The sequence below is a fragment of the Falco cherrug genome, chromosome 9, assembly GCF_023634085.1.
Source record: "Falco cherrug isolate bFalChe1 chromosome 9, bFalChe1.pri, whole genome shotgun sequence".
NCBI lineage: Eukaryota > Metazoa > Chordata > Aves > Falconiformes > Falconidae > Falco > Falco cherrug.
The window spans coordinates 52,313,416-52,334,194 of NC_073705.1; the positions used below are offsets into that span (position 1 = coordinate 52,313,416).

At 45.5% G+C, this 20,779-nt stretch overlaps 1 protein-coding gene across 1 annotated transcript in view; it reads left to right on the forward strand.

Annotated features, from left to right (window-relative positions):
• LOC102058493 (deleted in malignant brain tumors 1 protein) overlaps nt 1-18,091 on the forward strand; it is a 37,622-nt gene extending 19,531 nt beyond the window's left edge. The window contains exons 20-27 of the mRNA XM_055720653.1: nt 6,175-6,487; nt 9,024-9,344; nt 10,256-10,587; nt 13,816-13,993; nt 14,304-14,515; nt 14,772-14,944; nt 15,476-15,864; nt 16,499-18,091. Of these exons, the coding sequence (XP_055576628.1) occupies nt 6,175-6,487; nt 9,024-9,344; nt 10,256-10,587; nt 13,816-13,993; nt 14,304-14,515; nt 14,772-14,944; nt 15,476-15,864; nt 16,499-16,784 (2,204 nt within the window). The 3' untranslated portion in view covers nt 16,785-18,091. The remainder of the gene's footprint in view (nt 1-6,174; nt 6,488-9,023; nt 9,345-10,255; nt 10,588-13,815; nt 13,994-14,303; nt 14,516-14,771; nt 14,945-15,475; nt 15,865-16,498) is intronic.
• Nucleotides 18,092-20,779: the final 2,688 nt, after the last annotated feature.

A 20,779-nucleotide genomic window follows, 5' to 3' on the forward strand; every position in this document is an offset into this window, starting at 1 on the left:
GGCTCATAGTCAAATTGCAGACACCGGGGAGGTATGCATGAAACCCCTTGTACCCACAACTTGCTTTGTTCCTTGGTAAATGAGTCTTGGAAAAGCCACCCACTGTTCATGTGTTAATTGTATGATCTGTGTTCCAAGCCCATATGCATCAACGCTCGCTGGGTCGCTCTGCTCCTTCGTGGGTTTTCTAAAGGGGCTCTTGGCCCACCTATGGCTCAGGCCTTTACCTCCTTTGGAGACTGTAACAAACTACTGCTAGTTTGGTTAGGGGGCTGAATGCATCTGTCACACATGAGTAACGAGGAACATGAGGAACATGAGTAGAGTCCTCCCCTCTTCTCTGCCTACAGACACCTTGAAGGGCAGAGCAACCCAGGAGGCTGACCTGCCTTTCCTCTAGTCCTGTTGTGTCGACCAGAGATTGTCCAGGCTTGAAGGAATCCACTGACCTGCTCAGCACAGTGAAGACTTTCTTGGACCTGGGCTTTCCTGCCTCTCTAGAAGAGGACCTTCCCCTCTGCTCTGCCCAGACTTCTGTTTTCTCTCCTGCCCCTGCTCCTGCTGTGATCTTGCTGCTGCAGTGTTGCTACCCCACCATTTTTCAGGGCATAGCTTGATGGTACTTCTTCTACTTCTCCTAGTCTCTGAATATTATTGTGATCAGACAAGCAGAAAGATCCTAGACCTAGGATGTTGGTACTTGAATCTGCAATGTGTCTGTGCTGCTGAGAGCTGAGTCTTCCCGTACTATGTCTGTGCCATGGGTCCCAGATGGAGACATACCAAGGTTGTATCAGAATGCAAGGCAGAAGTACCGAGTTCAGTGGTTTCCATATTAAATGTTGCTGTAGAAAACACTGCTAAACTGTTCAAGTAGTTAGTGTCTCAGACTCATCCTCCTTATTTCCTGCCATCTTCCTTGATCCACAAGTATTCTAGAAATGCAGGATTCAAGAGAACTGGATTTGATGATGAGGAAAGGGTTGTGTTCTAAAGTACATGTCCCTGGTGAGTGATTTTTCTGCCAAGAACCTTCCTTCCCACCTCCTGCCTCACCACGTTCAGGAAATCTTTTACTGGCATATCCAGTGGATTTGACTCTCAACAGCAGACAGTTCTGATCCACTTGCATCCTCACCACTGAACAAACGCAAATCAATTTGCAATGACATGGTTCACATAAGACAGGCGACAGCCCCCAGGAGACCATCAGGGAACCAAATAAATAAGACTAAGCTACCACATTGCACCATAATGCATGGATTCAAACTATCACGCCTTTGTGAAGAAGTCTTGGATACCTTTATTCCTATGTAGGTAGTTTCTTGTAGTCATGGCTAAAAGCTGATTAATCTTCTTTGTCCTTTCAATGGTTTTGGTTGGATGTCACAAAAGCCAGTATGTCTGGAGAAGTCTCCTAACAATAGTCAGCAGAAGAGAAAGTGTTTTAAAAGTTTGGTGGAGCTTCTTTCACAGAGCAATGTGCTGAGAAACACTTCAAGTTGCCAGAAGAGACCCTAGAGAACAAAAACGTGTTACTGCAAAAGACTTACCTAGCCAATGGGTAGGATGACATGTCCTGTATGGTATTTGCATTAATTAATTAATTCAAATTAATTGGAGCACAACCTTTCTCTAGTCCTGCTGTGCAGAGATTGTCTGATAATCAAGATCACTAGAAACACCTAGGTCTTTGAAGTCTGTAATAAAGAATTAATTAGTGAAGAAAGGAGTGAATAATTAATCAGTCAGCGTTATTCACTTACTTGGACAGTTTGACTTGTGTGGTTTTTCACTTGAACCACCCGGAAATCACTTTCACGTTCCCCTTCCTCCCCACCTTTTTCAATTATTACAAGAGTTTGGAGAAGAATTGCTATCCACCACTTACTCTTGCTTCATTGATTGCCGTGTTTGACTGGTCAGTCAAATATACTGATTTTTTTCTGCTTCTTGCCAAGTTGTCAAAACCAGAAGAATATGAAGAGTGAATACCAGGTGTTGTATACATTTCCTCATTCGTGTGTGAATGCAGTTGTTTGTATAAAGAAGAAACATATTTACCCTTCTCAGCATTCACTTTCAAGGCTTCCAACATGATCTTTGGCATCTTGTGTTTTGCACTTCCTTCTTCCCTTCCAATAATGCTGGCCTCTGTGGACAGACCTTCTAAGTCATTCTCTTTTTCTCTTGGGCTCCTGGACTTTAGTCTTTACCCTTGATGACTGCCTCTGGAGACAATAAATCCATATACAGCAACAATTGTGCCACAAATTTTAACTCCTGATAATGCCATCCAAGACACGATGGCTTCTTAGAGGTAGGAATCAGATGAAGAGCAATATTCTGTCTCTTCAATGTTAGAATGGTTGCCAGCTTTTTCTCATTAAATGGTTAAAACACAGAAATAACGAAAAGTAACCACTCTGGCAAGAAAATGATGAATGAGAATTAAGCATTATTTCATGTTGTGGAAAGGTTTTGGTTTCATTTGTTAAAGAATGATACAGCTGTAATAGTCATTATGCACAATTAAACAAGGAATATATTTAGAAAGATTCTTAATAGAAATCTGAACCTCCCCCCTCCAGCTATCTGATGGTGCAGAGGATCAAAAGAAATTTTAGAATAAAGTTAAGTTGCAACCTTTGTGATTTACTTAAATATGCATAAAATCCATTGATTTTTCTGCAGTTTTCATGAAAAGTTATTGGTTGACCCTGCTTCTCTTGACACTTTCTTGCAATCTAAGTCTCTCAGTGAACTGTGTTTTGACTTGAACTTAAAAGTGCCAAAAAGGAGTGGGATCATATTGGGGCTGGAGGTGTTGACTTCAACTGCAAGGCTTTTCTGAGACCACCCAGTCATACTTAAACAGGGCCACCAGGTCTTATTTTATTTAAAATATGCTGAAGCTTTAAGACATTCACGGCTCCTCAGAGAGACTTGTCACACTAGTTGGCATCCAGTTATGAAACTTTTTTATTCCTTTGCTGGAGAGTCAGTCTAAGTTTCAAGATTCCACTACCTTCCCCAGACCTGCCAAGGAATCTCTTCGTATAAGAAAAATAGTGAGATTCATCAGCCGGAATTGAAAGGTATCTTTGGATAGGAGCTCCATTTCTTTGTACAATGAAATGATTGTGAAACCCATGGTAGCATAAATATTTCCTCCCAGGCAGTGGAAAATGTTACTCTTGATCTATTATCTTTCTGCAAAATCCAGGAAGTTCTAAAAACTTAAACAGCAAATCAAACATATGTTTGTTTCAGATCACAGGACTGTGGTTGTTTTATTGTTCTCCTGTAGAAAAAGAAACCTACAGAGCCACTCCCCTTCAGAAATAGAGACTATATATTCTGACGGTCCTTTCTGTCAACAACCTTGATGAGCTGGGTACCACTATGATTTTGACATGGCTCCTCTTGCTGGGGCCAGCAGTTCTGGAGGCCAAATCAGGTAAAGCACTTAGACTTGTTCCAGGATGCATAAAATAAATATAAAGACTGCTTGATGTCCTCTCTGTTGATTCCATGAATAGAAACCACATTCATGCTGGTATTGGTTTGGGCAAAAGATTAACGGGGAAATTGGGTGAAAGGGCTAGCACGCTTTTGTTCTGCTAAAATTATGAACTAACCGTCGTACTGAACGGTAAGAAGGATTTAAACCATTTAGTGGAGTTCATTTTGCTGCCACAGGGTTGTACTTGTCTTAGTGCCTTATATCATTGCAAGAATTGTGTCTGTACGTTATGAAGAGTTATTCTTCCAGTTCCAGAAATCTGATGTAAGAATTAGGGAAGAATTTTTAGAAAATGTGTATTTATTCAAGAATATATGTGTGCATACATTTGCTATATATTTAATATTGCTTGTATTATTTGATTCTTCTTGATCTCATGTAAAATTTTAAAAAAATATAGCAAGAAGTTACTTTTCATAATCTAGCACTGTAGATAAATGAGGGGCATCTAAAAATATTGAAATGCATTAAGTGCCTTTAGTTCAACTTTTTAATGGTCATGGACTTTTTCCTTAGATGACTAGTTTCTATCTCTTAAGAGACTTGGGTGACTTTGAGCTAAATAGTTCTATGTATATCCTAGAATAACTGCAAAGGGTTATAATCATGATTACGATAATTTATCTTGCCATCATCTACCTCACCCAGTTTTCTTTATCTTTCCTCTACTTGCCTGGTGATAAGCCATCTCACTCTGGCTATTCTAGTTCTCCCTGCTCTTGGCTTCATTCCCCAGAACTCTGCCTCTCTCTCCTGGGTCAGAGTAAGTGTTGTATTTGTACAATCACTGGCTTTTGTCTTTTTGACACCTTTGAAGTGTGAGGCAAGATGCAACCTATCTAATTACCAGCCCAGCGGATGGCTATGCTCTCACAGTGGTGACAGACCCTGAATGAGAACAAATGAAACTGGTTTAGATCAGCTTTAATTTCTTAATCCCACTCTGACTTTTTGCCAGGTTTGCTGTTTCACTTCTCAAAAATCCTATGAGTGTGTGTCCTGGTTTCAGCTGGGATAGAATTAATTTTCTTCCTAGTAGTGGGCACAGCACTGTGTTTTAAGTTTGGCATGAGAATAACGTTGATAACACACTGATGTTTTGGTTGTTGCTAAGCAGTGCTTACTCTAAATCAAGGACTTTTCAGCTTCCCATGCTCGGCCAGTGAGCAGGTGCATGAGGAAACGGGAGGGACCAGAGCCAGGACAGCTGACCCCAACTGGCCAAAGGGATATTCCATGCCATAGAACATCATGCTCAGTACAGAAACTGGGAGGAGCTTCTCCAAACAGAATGTTTTGCTTTGGAGGACTTATTCAGAGTTTAATAACAAGTTAAATATGTATTGAGCAGAAATGTAATGTATAACAAGCACAGCGTGCATGTTTTGATTTTCAAAGTGTACATACTGCAAATCTTAAGTTACAACAGTTATTTGCTCACACTTAGTGGTAAAGTCTTCAATAAACTTCACTAAAAATGGATCTCTAAAATCAGGATTTTCATACTGTTCACTGCAGAATGTATAAACAACCTAAGTCAAACTGGAAAGCAGATGGGCTTTACCTGAATGAATGCAGTAACCTGATCTATACATGACAGGTTATCAGGTATCTCTTTATTTCAAACTCTAATAACATTTTACTGGCGTATAAGAAATAAAGCTGCAGGATTCCTATTGAAATGTTTACAATCTCTTTGAGACCATTGCCCATTCTGCTGAACACTTAGTGGAATTCTTCCACTAAAATTACTTTTAAAAACCATATGATTTGGTTGTGATGTGTGAACTCTAGATCCTTAAAATTCTCCTAAAAATTCTAGAGGAATAAGATAAATCCTAGTTAAATTGCATAAAGCAGGGAGAAATATAAAGAATGGCTATTGTTTTTCTGTAAAACTCCATAGTTTTTCTGAAGGATTCACTTGGCTAATTCTGACATAATTTTAAGCAAAGTAGTGTACTGCTTGTTGTCCTTCAGTTGCCATTTATCTGCCTGGCAATTTTTACATGGCAGCACTGTAGCAGCTCCATGAGAATAAATTTGGGAAAGTTTGTACATCATGTAGAACTGCTATACACCTGTGCTTCTGGGATGACACAGGTTGAGGGCAGGAAAGCTGTGCTGTACATCCTCAGTCCTGCTAGGATTCAATGCAAAATGTGATATTTCCTTGTTTTGTAGCATAAAACCTTTTAACTATGGCTAAAAGAAATACATAAACATGGCATGTTCTTAAAACATGCCGTTTTCTTCCTATTAACAAAATGAAAAAAATGTCAAGTTACTTTCTTAATACAGTTTTACGTGGATTTCAGATACTGAAATTAATTGTCTCCTCTTTACTTTCCTGTTATGATTTTCTTACTATTAAATAATTTCCTTTTTTGCTGAAATGGTTGGTGCCCATCTTACTGTCTAAATTTTCTGTAGAAACCTTGCATAAAATACATGCAGCTGATTTTGAGATGTGAAAGAGAGGAAGAAGAAAGGTGGGTATCACCTCTGTCCTTACAGGCATTTAATATTGGGCTAGGCAAGCACCTACTGGGAACGATGGGGTGACGGGACAGAAGAGATGACTTCTTAAGGTCACTTCCAGCTTATTTATCTGACTGTGTTTGTGCTCGATGTCCTGTCTCCCAAAGCGACCCATCTCCAGCTGGTGAACGGAAAGCACAGATGTGAAGGTCGCGTTGAGGTCTATTACGAAGGACGGCTGGGGACAGTTTGTGATGATTACTGGGACATTTCTGATGCCCAGGTTGTGTGCAGGCAGCTGGGATGTGGCCAGGCCATTACAGCTCTAGGCAACGCTTACTTTGGGGAAGGCTCGGGTGACATCCTGCTGGACAATGTGAAGTGCAATGGAAGTGAGGTCTCCTTGTTGCACTGTAATCACCCTGGATGGAGGATACACAACTGTGACCACTATGAAGATGCTGGTGTTGTCTGTTCAGGTGCTGTCGCATTTTTCTTTTCAAAATACTTTTGCTATAAATTACACTCGATATACATGTGCCAGCATGGGGGCATGCAGATATTCTCCTCCTGAGATAACATTCAGATGGAAAGCGATATCGGATACACCAGATAAATGTCTAACCTTTCTTTCTACTTTATTATGAAGAATTTTCTATCTGTGAAGGGCACACTCCCTCTGAAAAGACCTGTTCTCAGGAAGCAGGGTCTGATCTCCCAACCACCCTGTCTTTTCACTCCACTGACCCTGCAGAGCCAGCATGGACTCATGTTTTTCTCACTAGGGTAGTATACCAGCTGTGCTTGCTCACTCCATGCGAAGCAATCAAAAAACCCAAGGATCAGATATGTTCATTGCAATGTGTAAAACTTTTATTCCTTCTAATCACCCAGCAGTGAGAAAGCAAATAACAAAACAAGTTGAAATTAGAGGCAAAGCTATGTCTGATAGGCAACGTTCATCAGGGAGGAATGGGGTTAGTTGAAACCCATATTCTTACAGTAAGCCTTAATGCATTCATTATGAGCAATAATAATTTCACAGTCATAACCCAAAATGTCATAGCTGACAACTTACTTTGTGTTGTTTCTGTATGTTTCAAATTTTCCTTCAAGTTTAGGTCCCTTAATACTCTTTTCCTCCACAAATATCCGTCCATTTTGAGTACTCCGTCACCTTGCGGGTTTCAGGTTTTGCTTCCCCCCGTATTTTTTAAGAAAAGGTAGTTCATCTGTATGTTGTTTTCTCCTGTATTAACAACAGATCATCATGAACTGAGGCATGGCTAATGACAACAGGGTGTTCAGGTGTTTTATATATATTGCAGTTTTCTACATTTCCTCAAAGAGGAAGAGCCTAAAGAGCTGAATTCATGCTGGAAGAAAATGCTAGCTACATCAGTGCTTTGGCCTTAGAAGAAAACAGCAAAACTCTCTGTGATATTTCTGTTACCATTTGTGTGCTGTGTTCAGTGTTTTCTTAAGTGCCATTTATTTCTTGCTTGCGTTTGCAGCTCCGGTGCCTACGACAGACTGGCCGTATTCAACAGGTGATTGACGCTGGCCTGCCCCACTCCTGGCCTTGCACCAAGCACCACCCCAAGACCACTGACCGGGCAGCCCCTGGGGATGACCTGAGCCTCTGCAGAAGGGTGTTGAGATGGTGATAGGTCCAAGCCTTGCTGTTGCCAGCAACCCTACAGCTCCTGGCTCTGTGGCAGGAGCCTGCAAGAGGACAGCGTCCAGCTGTGCCTGGGCTGTGGTGTCCTGTAGCTGGCAGCAGATGCCCCATCAGTACCTTTCCCTGCTGTCACCATCTGGCAATACCATTTTCAAGAAAAAAATTCAGTTGACTGTTACCCACCCCCATTCTCTCCATTGACCCCAGTCAGGATGGAGTATCACATCAGAATAATTTGTCCTGATTTCACTTCATCCTTGAGGAACTGGGGTTGTAACTAACATACAGGTGTGCCTATTGCACAAGCATGGTCCTCATGTGCAGCGTGTTTTTCTTCCATATTCACAGGAAAGACAATTACAGCGCTGTTGACCTCCACCGTACCAAAGACCTCAACACTGCCTACAGTGTCCATATCAGACATGACCTCCATGGGGCAGAAAAGTACCACAGGAGCAATGACCTCCCTAGCAGAGACAACTGTCGCAGCACCAACGACTTCCATAGTGTGGATGTCCTCCATAGCAGACATAACCACGACAGTGCCAACCACTCTCCTAGCAGAGACAACGACCCTAGCAGAGACAGTGATGACCACAGAGACAATGGCTACCACAACAGAGAGAAGCACACCAGGTAACGCTGTCCACTGTCACTCCCTGATCTTCTTATTGCCCCTGATCTCCCTTCCTAGACCTGATTGCACTGGAGGGAGTCTCCCATCACTGGGCCACTCCAGTTAGGCCATTCCTGGCACAGAAGTCCACAGGGAGGATGGAGAAGAGATGGAAAACTGGGGGTGCTGAGGCTTAAGGCCAGGATCTCTGTAGGAATTGCTGGTGAAGGAAACTGTTCAGGGAGGGATGGCAACAAAGGTTCATTCTACCTTTGCCCCTCCAGATCCTGCATGGGTAGTACCATAGCTATTTCCTAGACAAGTTCTGGGATTTGGGATGGGACAGGAAAAAGAGAGAGCTGCTGCACCGAATGTTTTGTAAAGGAAGATAGAATTCTGCCCAGGAACAGGTGACTGTGTGAAACAGAGAACTCACGATAGTCATTTCTGCTGAATGAAAGACCTCCACATGATGTGAAGTACCATAGGACAGGAGCTCCATGAACACAGGCTAATTTCGTGTGCATGATGTGCTGACTGCTTTTTTCATTTACACTAAATTCTTACTCATATCTGTTGTTCCAGTGCCCACCACAGACTGGCCATATTCAACAGGTAATTCAAGCCCACCAGACCCAACTCTGACCTTGCAGCAGCCATGCAGAGGCCCTGCTGCAGGAGCCCATCTGGACACCCTGACCCAGTGCCACATGCCTCACCCCAGGTGCCCGCCTGCGGCTCTCCGGTGGCAGGAACGGCTGCGAGGGCCGTGTGGAGGTGTACTACGGCGGCAACTGGGGGACGGTGTGCGATGACGAGTGGGACCTGAGGGATGCCCAGGTGGTGTGCCAGCAGCTGGGCTGTGGCCAGCCCACCAACGCCCCGGGCAGCGCGTACTTCGGCCTCGGCTCCGGGAGCATCCTCCTGGATGACGTGCAGTGCCGCGGGGATGAGACCTCCCTCGGGATGTGCCGGCACAACGGCTGGGGCATGCACAACTGCGGGCACGTAGAGGACGCCGGCGTCATCTGTGCAGGTGCGTGGGCAGCGGAGGCCACCGGCTCTCGGCAGATCACACCAGGCAGGTTTCGGTGCCCTCCCTTGGAACAGCCATGCTTACCTCCCTGGGTAGAGGCAGAGCGGAGTGGCGAGCCTGGGGGCCTTTGCTGCCTGGTGCTGCAAGCACTCACAGAGGGCACAGCCAGCTCCTCACACTCGCAGCTGAAGCGGCTCAGCATGGTTGCAAAGAGCAGGATTTTGGGATTGCAATGTGGGGAGGTCGGGGCAGCACTGAGGACATGTCCAGGTGGTGCCTGGATGGGGAATGGCAGGATAGGGCCATGTTATCTCTCCCTGAATGAAAGCCTCAGCCTTATTTTTCCATGGCCATGGCCATGGCCATTTCCATAGCCACTGCCGTGACCACGTCCATTTCCACCCATTGCCACGAGCCTGCTGCATTTGCTGCGCTTTCATTCACTCCCTCTTCTTCCTTGCAGATGTGCATTCAACCCCTCATGCAACTCCCCCTGCTGAATGGCCACACACAACAGGTAATTTGTGCCCACCCAGCTTGTTCCCAGCCTTACAGCAAGCGGGGGGAGCTGCTGGCTGGTGCCTGCTGGGTGCAGGGCTGCTGCTCCCCTTTGCCGTGACATTTCCAGGGTGCATCAGTGGTCACCCTCAGGGGATGAGCCATACTCTATGTGCACAAAGGATGTTTTTCGCAAAATGCCCCCATGCCCTGAGCAGCCCCCAGGACCCCCAGGAAGCTTCCATGTATCCCCCACCAGGGCCCTGGGCAGGGTGAATCTGCCCTCCAAATACCTGGGGTCTTTGCTCAGCCCCTGCGCTCCCCCAGAGCCTTCAGGTCTGCCCCACCCCAGCTCTTGGTCACTGTGGCCAAATCCCTGAAGCAGCCAGGGAGCTGGGGTCCATGACACTGACCCAGTGCCACATGCCTCACCCCAGGTGCCCGCCTGCGGCTCTCCGGTGGCAGGAACGGCTGCGAGGGCCGTGTGGAGGTGTACTACGGCGGCAGCTGGGGGACGGTGTGCGATGACGAGTGGGACCTGAGGGATGCCCAGGTGGTGTGCCAGCAGCTGGGCTGTGGCCAGCCCACCAACGCCCCGGGCAGCGCGTACTTCGGCCTCGGCTCCGGGAGCATCCTCCTGGATGACGTGCAGTGCCGCGGGGATGAGACCTCCCTCGGGATGTGCCGGCACAACGGCTGGGGCATGCACAACTGCGGGCACGTAGAGGACGCCGGCGTCATCTGTGCAGGTGCGTGGGCAGCGGAGGCCACCGGCTCTCGGCAGATCACACCAGGCAGGTTTCGGTGCCCTCCCTTGGAACAGCCATGCTTACCTCCCTGGGTAGAGGCAGAGCGGAGTGGCGAGCCTGGGGGCCTTTGCTGCCTGGTGCTGCAAGCACTCACAGAGGGCACAGCCAGCTCCTCACGCTCGCAGCTGAAGCGGCTCAGCATGGTTGCAAAGAGCAGGATTTTGGGATTGCAATGTGGGGAGGTCGGGGCAGCACTGAGGACATGTCCAGGTGGTGCCTGGATGGGGAATGGCAGAAAAGAGCTGCACAGTCTCTCCCTGAATTAATGCCTCAGTCTTGCATTTCCATACGCATAGCCACTGCCATGGCCATAGCCACCCATTGCCACGAGCCTGCTGCATTTGCTGCGCTTTCATTCACTCCCTCTTCTTCCTTGCAGATGTGCATTCAACCCCTCATGCAACTCCCCCTGCTGAATGGCCGCACACAACAGGTAATTTGTGCCCACCCAGCTTGTTCCCAGCCTTACAGCAAGCGGGGGGAGCTGCTGGCTGGTGCCTGCTGGGTGCAGGGCTGCTGCTCCCCTTTGCCGTGACATTTCCAGGGTGCATCAGTGGTCACCCTCAGGGGATGAGCCATACTCTATGTGCACAAAGGATGTTTTTCGCAAAATGCCCCCATGCCCTGAGCAGCCCCCAGGACCCCCAGGAAGCTTCCATGTATCCCCCACCAGGGCCCTGGGCAGGGTGAATCTGCCCTCCAAATACCTGGGGTCTTTGCTCAGCCCCTGCGCTCCCCCAGAGCCTTCAGGTCTGCCCCACCCCAGCTCTTGGTCACTGTGGCCAAATCCCTGAAGCAGCCAGGGAGCTGGGGTCCATGACACTGACCCAGTGCCACATGCCTCACCCCAGGTGCCCGCCTGCGGCTCTCCGGTGGCAGGAACGGCTGCGAGGGCCGTGTGGAGGTGTACTACGGCGGCAGCTGGGGGACGGTGTGCGATGACGAGTGGGACCTGAGGGATGCCCAGGTGGTGTGCCAGCAGCTGGGCTGTGGCCAGCCCACCAACGCCCCGGGCAGCGCGTACTTCGGCCTCGGCTCCGGGAGCATCCTCCTGGATGACGTGCAGTGCCGCGGGGATGAGACCTCCCTCGGGATGTGCCGGCACAACGGCTGGGGCATGCACAACTGCGGGCACGTAGAGGACGCCGGCGTCATCTGTGCAGGTGCGTGGGCAGCGGAGGCCACCGGCTCTCGGCAGATCACACCAGGCAGGTTTCGGTGCCCTCCCTTGGAACAGCCATGCTTACCTCCCTGGGTAGAGGCAGAGCGGAGTGGCGAGCCTGGGGGCCTTTGCTGCCTGGTGCTGCAAGCACTCACAGAGGGCACAGCCAGCTCCTCACGCTCGCAGCTGAAGCGGCTCAGCATGGTTGCAAAGAGCAGGATTTTGGGATTGCAATGTGGGGAGGTCAGGGCAGCACTGGGGACATGTCCAGGTGGTGCCTGGATGGGGAATGTCAGAAAAGAGCTGCACAGTCTCTCCCTGAATTAATGCCTCAGTCTTGCATTTCCATACGCATAGCCACTGCCATGGCCATAGCCACCCATTGCCACGAGCCTGCTGCATTTGCTGCGCTTTCATTCACTCCCTCTTCTTCCTTGCAGATGTGCATTCAACCCCTCATGCAACTCCTCCTGCTGAATGGCCGCACACAACAGGTAATTTGTGCCCACCCAGCTTGTTCCCAGCCTTACAGCAAGCAGGGGGAGCTGCTGGCTGGTGCCTGCTGGGTGCAGGGCTGCTGCTCCCCTTTGCCGTGACATAGCGGAGGCCACTGGCTATACCATGGGTCTCACAGCCCTCTGTGCCTGGCCCCCTGCATCTCCGTCCCCTCTTCACTGCGTTCCCCATTGTGGTACCCTATGGCCCCAATGTGGGGACATGTCTGTGCCCCAGCACCTTTGTCCTGAGCAACACATCTCACCTCCAGCTCTGTTTCCCTCACACCCACAGCTGCCATGACCACGCCAACACCTTCAGCAGGTAATGCTCTTCTTTGGCTCTTCTCACCTTGTTTATTTGTGGTCTGTCTCCCTGTTGGGCTTTTTTAAATTTGATTTTTGCTTCTGTGGCAATATGACTTTACAGTTGCATGCTAATTCTTAGACAGGCTACGATAACCCCTTGAATTTCAGTGATGCTTATTTTGTTGTTATGCTCTTTGGCTTTGGGCAAGCCATTTTCTCACTGAGATCTTCAGCTGGGTGAAGGTTTAGGAAGTTTTTTCTAAACCTCTGACTTCTAACAACATATATCAATATTGGAAGTGTGGTGTTCAAGTATTGCAAAATGTAATTTTTGGCTCTTCTGTTTGCTAAAGGTGCTATGGTCTTCAGCCTGCTATTTTTGCCTTAGAAATCGGATTTTTGATTTAAAGCGAAACCATTTACAACTGGAAATAGTATGAAAGTGAAGGTGTCTGAGAGGCCCATCGAGTCAGCTCAGAGGAATGGCAGTGTCTGGGTACAGCTGGTGCTCCCAAGCTTGGAATAACCAGAGAATCCCAAAAACCTGAGGCAGGGAGGAGTGTGCTGATCTGGGGGGTGTCCCTGTGCAGGAAAATAAAATGGGGTGTTATTGCCTTTATGTTTCACATCTTTTAAGAATTAAGTTCAGAGCTTGTGCTCTCCTTCCTATAAGGAAACTTTTAGGATTTTCTGTTTAACATAAGAATTATGTCATTCATGCTGGCAGGAACATGAAAGATTTTTGCAGCTGTGCTTATAGGAGAAATAAGGTATATTTAAGACTTGGCCCAGCATCCTGGAGTGCTTAGTTCAAGACTGTAAAATTACAGAGCTTCCTAGAAGACTTGCAGCTAATTTATCCTTCAAAGTCTTCAGGGGAATAAAGAGAAGCAGCAGAGTAACCAAAGGGATGCTGTCTGCTCAGTAAGGTACTTCCATGACACCTCCTTGACTGCAGAAAGGAGACACCAGATCAGAAAGCGTCAAGGTGTTACCAGCCCAGCCTGCAGAGGGTGGTCTGACACCATAGATGTGACAGGGAATCCCAACTCCATCACAAAAGTAAACCTAAAGCAAAACCAAATATTTGTTTTTATTTGGGTCATGCAGAATATCACCTCCAGTCAGCAGGAGATCTGCTTTTCAGCAGCTGCCGATGAGACGTGTGCAGCTCGGGTTCAATTTTATAGGGGTTACTGTAAGTGAATTATCTTCCATTTCTTTCTGCAGCACCTTATTTTTGCGGTGGCTCAATCTCAAATTCTTCTGGGGTGCTGCAGAGCCCCTTCTTCCCTGGAAGATATCCAAACAACGCTGACTGCATGTGGGAAATACAAGTAGAGAACAATTTCCGTGTTATGCTCACATTTAGAGATATTGTGTAAGTAAAACATTGATTTCCTGGGCAAATAACAAAGTTAAAAGCTATATGAGAAGTTTGAAAATTTATTTGAAACAAGCAACCTTCCCAATTTTAAAGATACTTCCAATAACATCCAGCAGTTGGAAAGCCAGAACAAAATCTGGATTACTGCAGTACTTTTTACCCACCATTTTCTGTGACATCTACATACAAAACAAATAAAACCTCTGCTGTAAAAACTTTGAGTGCTGAAAGATTCTATCACGTTAGGCAGTCACATCAGAGTTTCTGAAACACATTTGACAAGGTGCTGCTATTTCTTCACCAGGATGCAAGGCAGCAGATGCCAGTACGACTATGTTGAAGTCTACGATGGGCCTCCACACTCTTCCCCGCTTCTTGGGAGACTTTGTTCTGGTTCCTTTCTCACGTACATATCCTCTTCAAACATGATGACCATTCACTTTCACAGCGATTCTAGATACACCTTCCGAGGGTTTCAGGCTCACTACTCCTCCATTCCATCAAATCACAACATTAGTAAGTTCCCAGACAGCGTTTCTGTTTCTAATGACTTGGGAAAGCTCTTACCCAATAAACAAGCCTGTTTATTGCTTTTGTTTGCAAAATAAATATTTGTGTATATTTAAAGATGTTAGGGAAATGAAATTATGTGTCTAAAATATGATGCTTGCCTTCTAAATGAAGAAAAAACCCAACATATGGTACAATTAAAACTTTAATAATTAACAAGTTCCTGAAGTCACTAATACATTGTCATTTCTTCTTCTACCAGCCCTCCTGTGCTTGCCAGACTACATGCACGCTGTGGTTAACAGAGACTATCTCCAGGCTCAGGGCTACTCAGCACAGACGGTCACCCTGAATGACAACCGCTGTAAACCAACGGTCACGTCACACGAGGTTATCTTCAACATTCCCTACAACAGCTGTGGGACGATACGAGAGGTACGCTCACCGTTGTGCACACTGGATTGCGGGACTCACTTTGAAAAGAGTCATGACAGGGCCATTGTGGTCCACAGCATGAAGAAGTGAACCAGCGAGACCTGGAGGGTTTTAGTGCTTTTGCTTTCCATACCTTCGAGAATCCCCATGCTTAATAGAAATGAGCTTCTAGGGAGGAAAGTGTGGAAGGAAGCTATATCAACTTTGCCTGATTTAAAGTAGACGTAGCCTTGTAAGTGCCGTGCAGGTTTGGGATGGCTGCATACAACACAATTGGCATTTTGTACAGATGCTCAACGAAGTTTCCTCTGCCTTGGATTTATCAGAGTTTTTCTCCACTGATTGCTGTTTAATTACATACTCTAGTAAGGTTATTTACAATGTGTGAGCAGAAAAGACCCACACAGAGTTTCTTGGTTTAAAGAGTTTAAGATGAATCTGCATTTTTAAATTGTCTATTACTCTACCAAAGCTTAGAACATGGAACATGAAAAAAATGTGGTTCCTCATTTTAAATTATATGTTAAACAGGAGAACAATGATACAATCAACTATTCCAACATGATCAAAGTTACATCTTCTGGGTACATAATCAAGAGGAAAAAGAATATTCACTTACATATCAATTGCAAAATGCTACACAACACATGGATGCAAATAATGTATGCTGCTGAAGATACTGTAGATGTGAATGAAAATCAGTTTGGAAGATATGACATGAACATCTCTTTTTATGATTCCTCATCATTCTTGCGGCAAGTGCACGACTCTCCATACTACATTGACTTGAACCAAAATTTGTACCTTCAAGCTTCTCTTCACAGCTCTGACCCAAATCTGATCGTGTTTGTGGATACATGTGTGGCATCACCTGATCCTCATGATTTTAGCACTCTGGCCTATGACATAATCAAGAATGGGTAAGAGCTTTATCGATAAAGTCATTAGAAGCTTGGCTGTAATACCCTTTCTGCCTTTAGTTAAAATAAGAGAGCCAATCTGAATTGGTTTCGATCTCATTATCCACAGACTCTTAAAAAGGGCTGTTGTTTTTTTAGTTTTACAGTATGAGCCTCAAAATAAGAAATTACATTTAGACCTTACTAACATTTTATTTCACTTACTTCATTCTTGTCCTATATGCAAAATTCAAAGTAGTGGGAGTGAGGTAGATGAGACAGTGAAAACTGGCAGCAGAAATCTATTGTCCCAGGCATTATATATTTCAGTAAAAAGAGGTCAAGCATTAGACTCATTTTTTTTATGCCTAGTACAAGCACAGACATTAGTAAGAGTCTGTTCTTCTCTCTTCACCACTTACAGTCCCCTTCTCTTGGGAAAAAAAAAAAAAAAAAGTCACCAATGCTCTAGCTGCTTCATAGGACTTAAGTCAATATTTTTGAAGTCTATACTGTGCTACAAAGTTGCATTGTTATCCCATTGTGTTCCTAGTACCTGGCTACGATATAACTTTGTTTTAATCTATTGGCTTTTTGCAGGAATGTTCACGTGTGTATCCCTGAAGGTTAATTCCCTTTTTTCACTTCTTTCCAGATGTGCTAGAGATTCTTCCTATGCTACCTACCAGTCCCCCTACAGCCACTTTGCTCGGTTCAGATTTAATGCCTTTGAGTTCATCAGCCGCCACAGGCTGGTCTACCTGCAGTGCGAGCTGGTGGTGTGCCGGCTCCGGGACTATGCTTCCCGCTGCTACCAGGGCTGTATGAACAGATCCAAGAGAGATGCACGTTCTGCTGAGGAAAGAGTGAATGTGGTTGTTGGACCACTTGGGCTTCGAGAAGGGGGTGCTCAGAGCAGGAATATGGGTAAAGTCAAATAAATTTGTCTCGTATTTACTCTAAGACTACTTCGGGCTTCAAGGAAAGCCAGAGCTCTGCGTTTCTGGCACCACTGAAACTGGCTTTTGCTAACTTCTCCATAAAAAAGAAGGGACTGTCTGGCTGACCCAAATGTCTACAAATCTTTTCTTTTAACACCTTGCAGCCCCCCTGTTTTCACATGCACATATAAAAAGTACAATTGCTGTGGCGGTCCCAAAGGAGAGGTAGCATGTAACCCATTTTAGTGCTATGAGTCCTTTGACCTAATTAGCTCCAGCCTGCTTGTGTAACGTGATGGCCAGCGGGGAGCAAACTCCCAGCTCTCTTGGGAAACATTTAATTCCCTCAGTTGCCTTCTGCTTATGAAATTTGCTTAGTTCAGTTGTCATCCCTGCTAACATAAAACCTGTTCAAATAGTTTAAAGCAATGAACCTGTAAGAAGTTAGCTTATTTCTGACTGGTCTGGGAACCATCCCTTTTAATGTAGCAGCTCTTTATGCCCTGATGCTTAATACACCGAGATCAAACCCCTCCTGCCTTCACTTGCAGGGCTGGACTCTCCTGTGCCTCCTCCCCAGGCGGGTCCCACTGCTGCTGACAATCCCCTCGTACCCGTCGTTGCTGCTGCTGCCGTCCTGGCCGTTGCCGTTTTCGTTCTTGCCGGATTTCTGGCAAGACCTGCACTGAAGAAACCATTTTCTCATGGGGTAATGTGAGATCAAAGGTCAGCATCATCCATGATGGTTACAGGGCAAACATCACGTATTACGAACTACCGAAATGCTTCACTGACGGCAGTGCGGCAGTCACATACGTGCCATTTGTAAGAAGCTGTGATGCCTTTATCTACAAGTCCTAGCCTCTTAAAGTGCTTTAGAATAACTTTGCAACCCTAACACCTGTTAAACAATGAAGAAATATTTTAAACGTTAATGTTATGCATTGTTTGATACAGTCATTTTATCGTTTTCCTCGTCTTCAATTTTATTCTCACATCCTTCTAAGACTATTTATCTAATGGCTCAAAATTTTGTGAGCTAGAGAGAAAATATGAATGAGGTATCAATAAATTTTCCAAGGTGTATTAAATGGGAGGAAGAGTTAATTTGGGGAGAAGTAATAGATCATGTCTGGAAAGGAAATGTAATAATTGATCTTACCATGGCATCTAGAATTGCGACTATACAATATTCTAATTATTTTGACTATTGCTTTTAATGCTAATTTTCACATTGAAACAATAATGTATCTGTGCTTATTTATAAAATACAGAGATTTCCAAGCTAAAGTAATCTGTTAGGTGAGCCGTGGAATTTAAAATCAAAGGAAGGAATGTTTACAAAGCAATAATTCTATTTTGTCTTTCAAATTAATGTCTCTGATTAAAATACAAACATTTTACTGTGTGGAAGAATGTAGTCTGTTGGATTAAAAATTCACCAAGCGATGGACTCAGTTCCAGCTTCTGACATACTGAACAGGGAATTTCCAAATACCTTAACGTAGGCTTCAAAAGGAATGAGCTAATTATTTTTCTTTCTGTACAGGCAAATTTACAGGCAATACCTTGCCCTAGGGAGCCAGATTGCTGCCTCTTGGTTCCGAAATGCCTCTTCTTTTGGTTTCCATTACTTTCTCCTGCATGTCACACACAAAAGCACAATAACCCACATTGTTTAGGGAACTTCTAAGGACCTGTCTATGCATTTCCCTCCACAGCCGATGGTTAATCCAGTCCCTGAGCATCCTCCCCCATCCAACCAGGTCCCACATCCGCTGCTCCTCCCACAGCATCACCAAAGGTGAGGACTTCAGGAAAGGTGGCAGGAACTTCCCCTACATGCCAGTGAGGAATAACCGTCCGCTACAGCCGGTGTGTTTCCCCATGTTACTGGAGAGAAAGCTTTCCCTTTGGTACTCAACTTTCTGCCCACAGCTGTGTTTTGAAGCACCACTGTGAGGAGGTGTGGGGTACCTCTTCTCTGTACCAGCGTTGGGCACGCCTCCGGGTGTGTGGCTACAGCAAGGCGTTTCCATGGAGTTGAAGTGTAAAGGGTGGATAAAAAAATAAAATAAGATCTATCAGCAAAGGTAAAACAAATGTCCAAACCTCACATGAAAGGCCTTGGGAGACTCCTTAGTTCCGCGTTGATGACAGACGTATTTGCAAAGCTGAAAAGCCACAGAGCACAGAAACCATCGTGCCCTGTCCCCCAAGCATGTAGTGTAACTGCCACAGCTCTTTTCTCTGCTGCCACTTGTTACCTCCGCGTGGCCCACACCTCCTGCTCCTGACATCCCTGCTGTAGCCCTGCTCGCCTTCTCACTCCGCATCGCAGGATTTATCCCCGTGAACTCCGCAGCCTGTTTCCCACAGAGCTGCTAGGTGCCTGCTGCTGCCTCCATCCTCTGTGCCACCTCCTCCTCGGCCAAGGGCACTGCTGCTCATCCACAGCACCAAAAGCACATCAGCTGGGGCTTCCCCCTGCACCCTCAGCACCACCACCTCAGCCCAGCATCTTCCCAACAGACATTTCCCTAATGCCTGGGCAATCTCATGCTTCACAAGACTCACTAATTGAAACCAGCATCACCACTGAATGCTTTTCACAATGTCTGTCCTCAGTTTTCACTGTTGCTGGTCAAGCCCACTAGTACTTGCCCTGTCCCTCCTGTCCCTGGGAAGTAATTTTCTCCCCTTTCTCTTTAGGTGCATTTTACCTAGTTGAAGGCTGATTTATATTTTTTCTTCCCCATTAATTTTTCACTTCTCTAGATTAAGTACATCCAAATTAAAAAGATGCTGAGCTCTTACAGGTGTTTTGTTTGCAATATTTAAGGCTGAAAATCTGACCTAAACGTTTGTCAAATCAATTGGAAGCCTCCCCATTGACATACATCCCAAACCGGGCACACCCACGGGTCTTATCCAAGAGATTGAATCTCAGCCAGGAGACATTTCAGGTCTCACCAAAATGTCATTTAAACATTGAAAGACATTTCATATCTGTTTTCTAGAGGAAAGAGTTTTGTTCAGTTTTCAACACTTTTGGTTGCTGATCACAATAAAATTACTTCTTTTATTTCCCATGGTTGTATGTTTGGCTCCTCAGGACTTACCTAGCCTTTCAAGGTGTTGTGTGCACATTCATAAACCAGGCTGAAATATGCTGGAAATGCATACAGTCAAATCCCACCTAAGCATTTAACATTGTTGCATGAAAACATGAAAAACGAGACCTGAGATTTTTGCCTTTCACGTCCTAGTTGAAAATACAGAGAATTAAAGGCTAAATGTAAACTACAATTTTTGTTTTGTTTTTTTTTTTGTTTATTTGTTTTGTGTGTGATAGGTGTTATGTCAACCACATAGAGAAGCCTGGTGCCTGCAAACACAAGGATGACAAGAACCAGGAGCATGTGGAGCCCACTGCCTTTGCTTTTTTTAAATGAATTTTCTTTTCTGGAGGCTGCAGTTAGGCTCGTTATTGTTGCGCCCTCCACCCTCAGAGAAGACACACCAACCATCACTTGGCAGGTTTTTGCTTTGAATACCTATCTGACTTTGGCATTAGATTATCTAATTCCTTCCTAGTATGTCTGTCACTACTCAACCATGTAGCATGTACTTGTTCGCTCAGTAGTATGTACGCAGCCAACAATCTCAGCACCAGCTAAACATTTTTTGCAACATCATGCTGAAATCCCTTACAAGTGTCAGCCTATGTGAGCTATCCTTTCCACCATGGGAGAGGATAATGACTGAATGACACTGCTGTCCTGGTTTCAGCTGGAAAAAGAGTTAATTTTCTTCCTGGTAGCTGGTATAGTGCTGTGTTTCGGATTTAAGATGAGAACAATGTTGATAACTCATCGATGTTTCAGTTGTTGCTAAGCAATATTTACACCAAATCAAGGACTTTTCAGCCTCTCACCCCACCCTACCTGTGAGGAGGCTGGGGGACGACACAGCCAGGACAGCTGACCCCAACT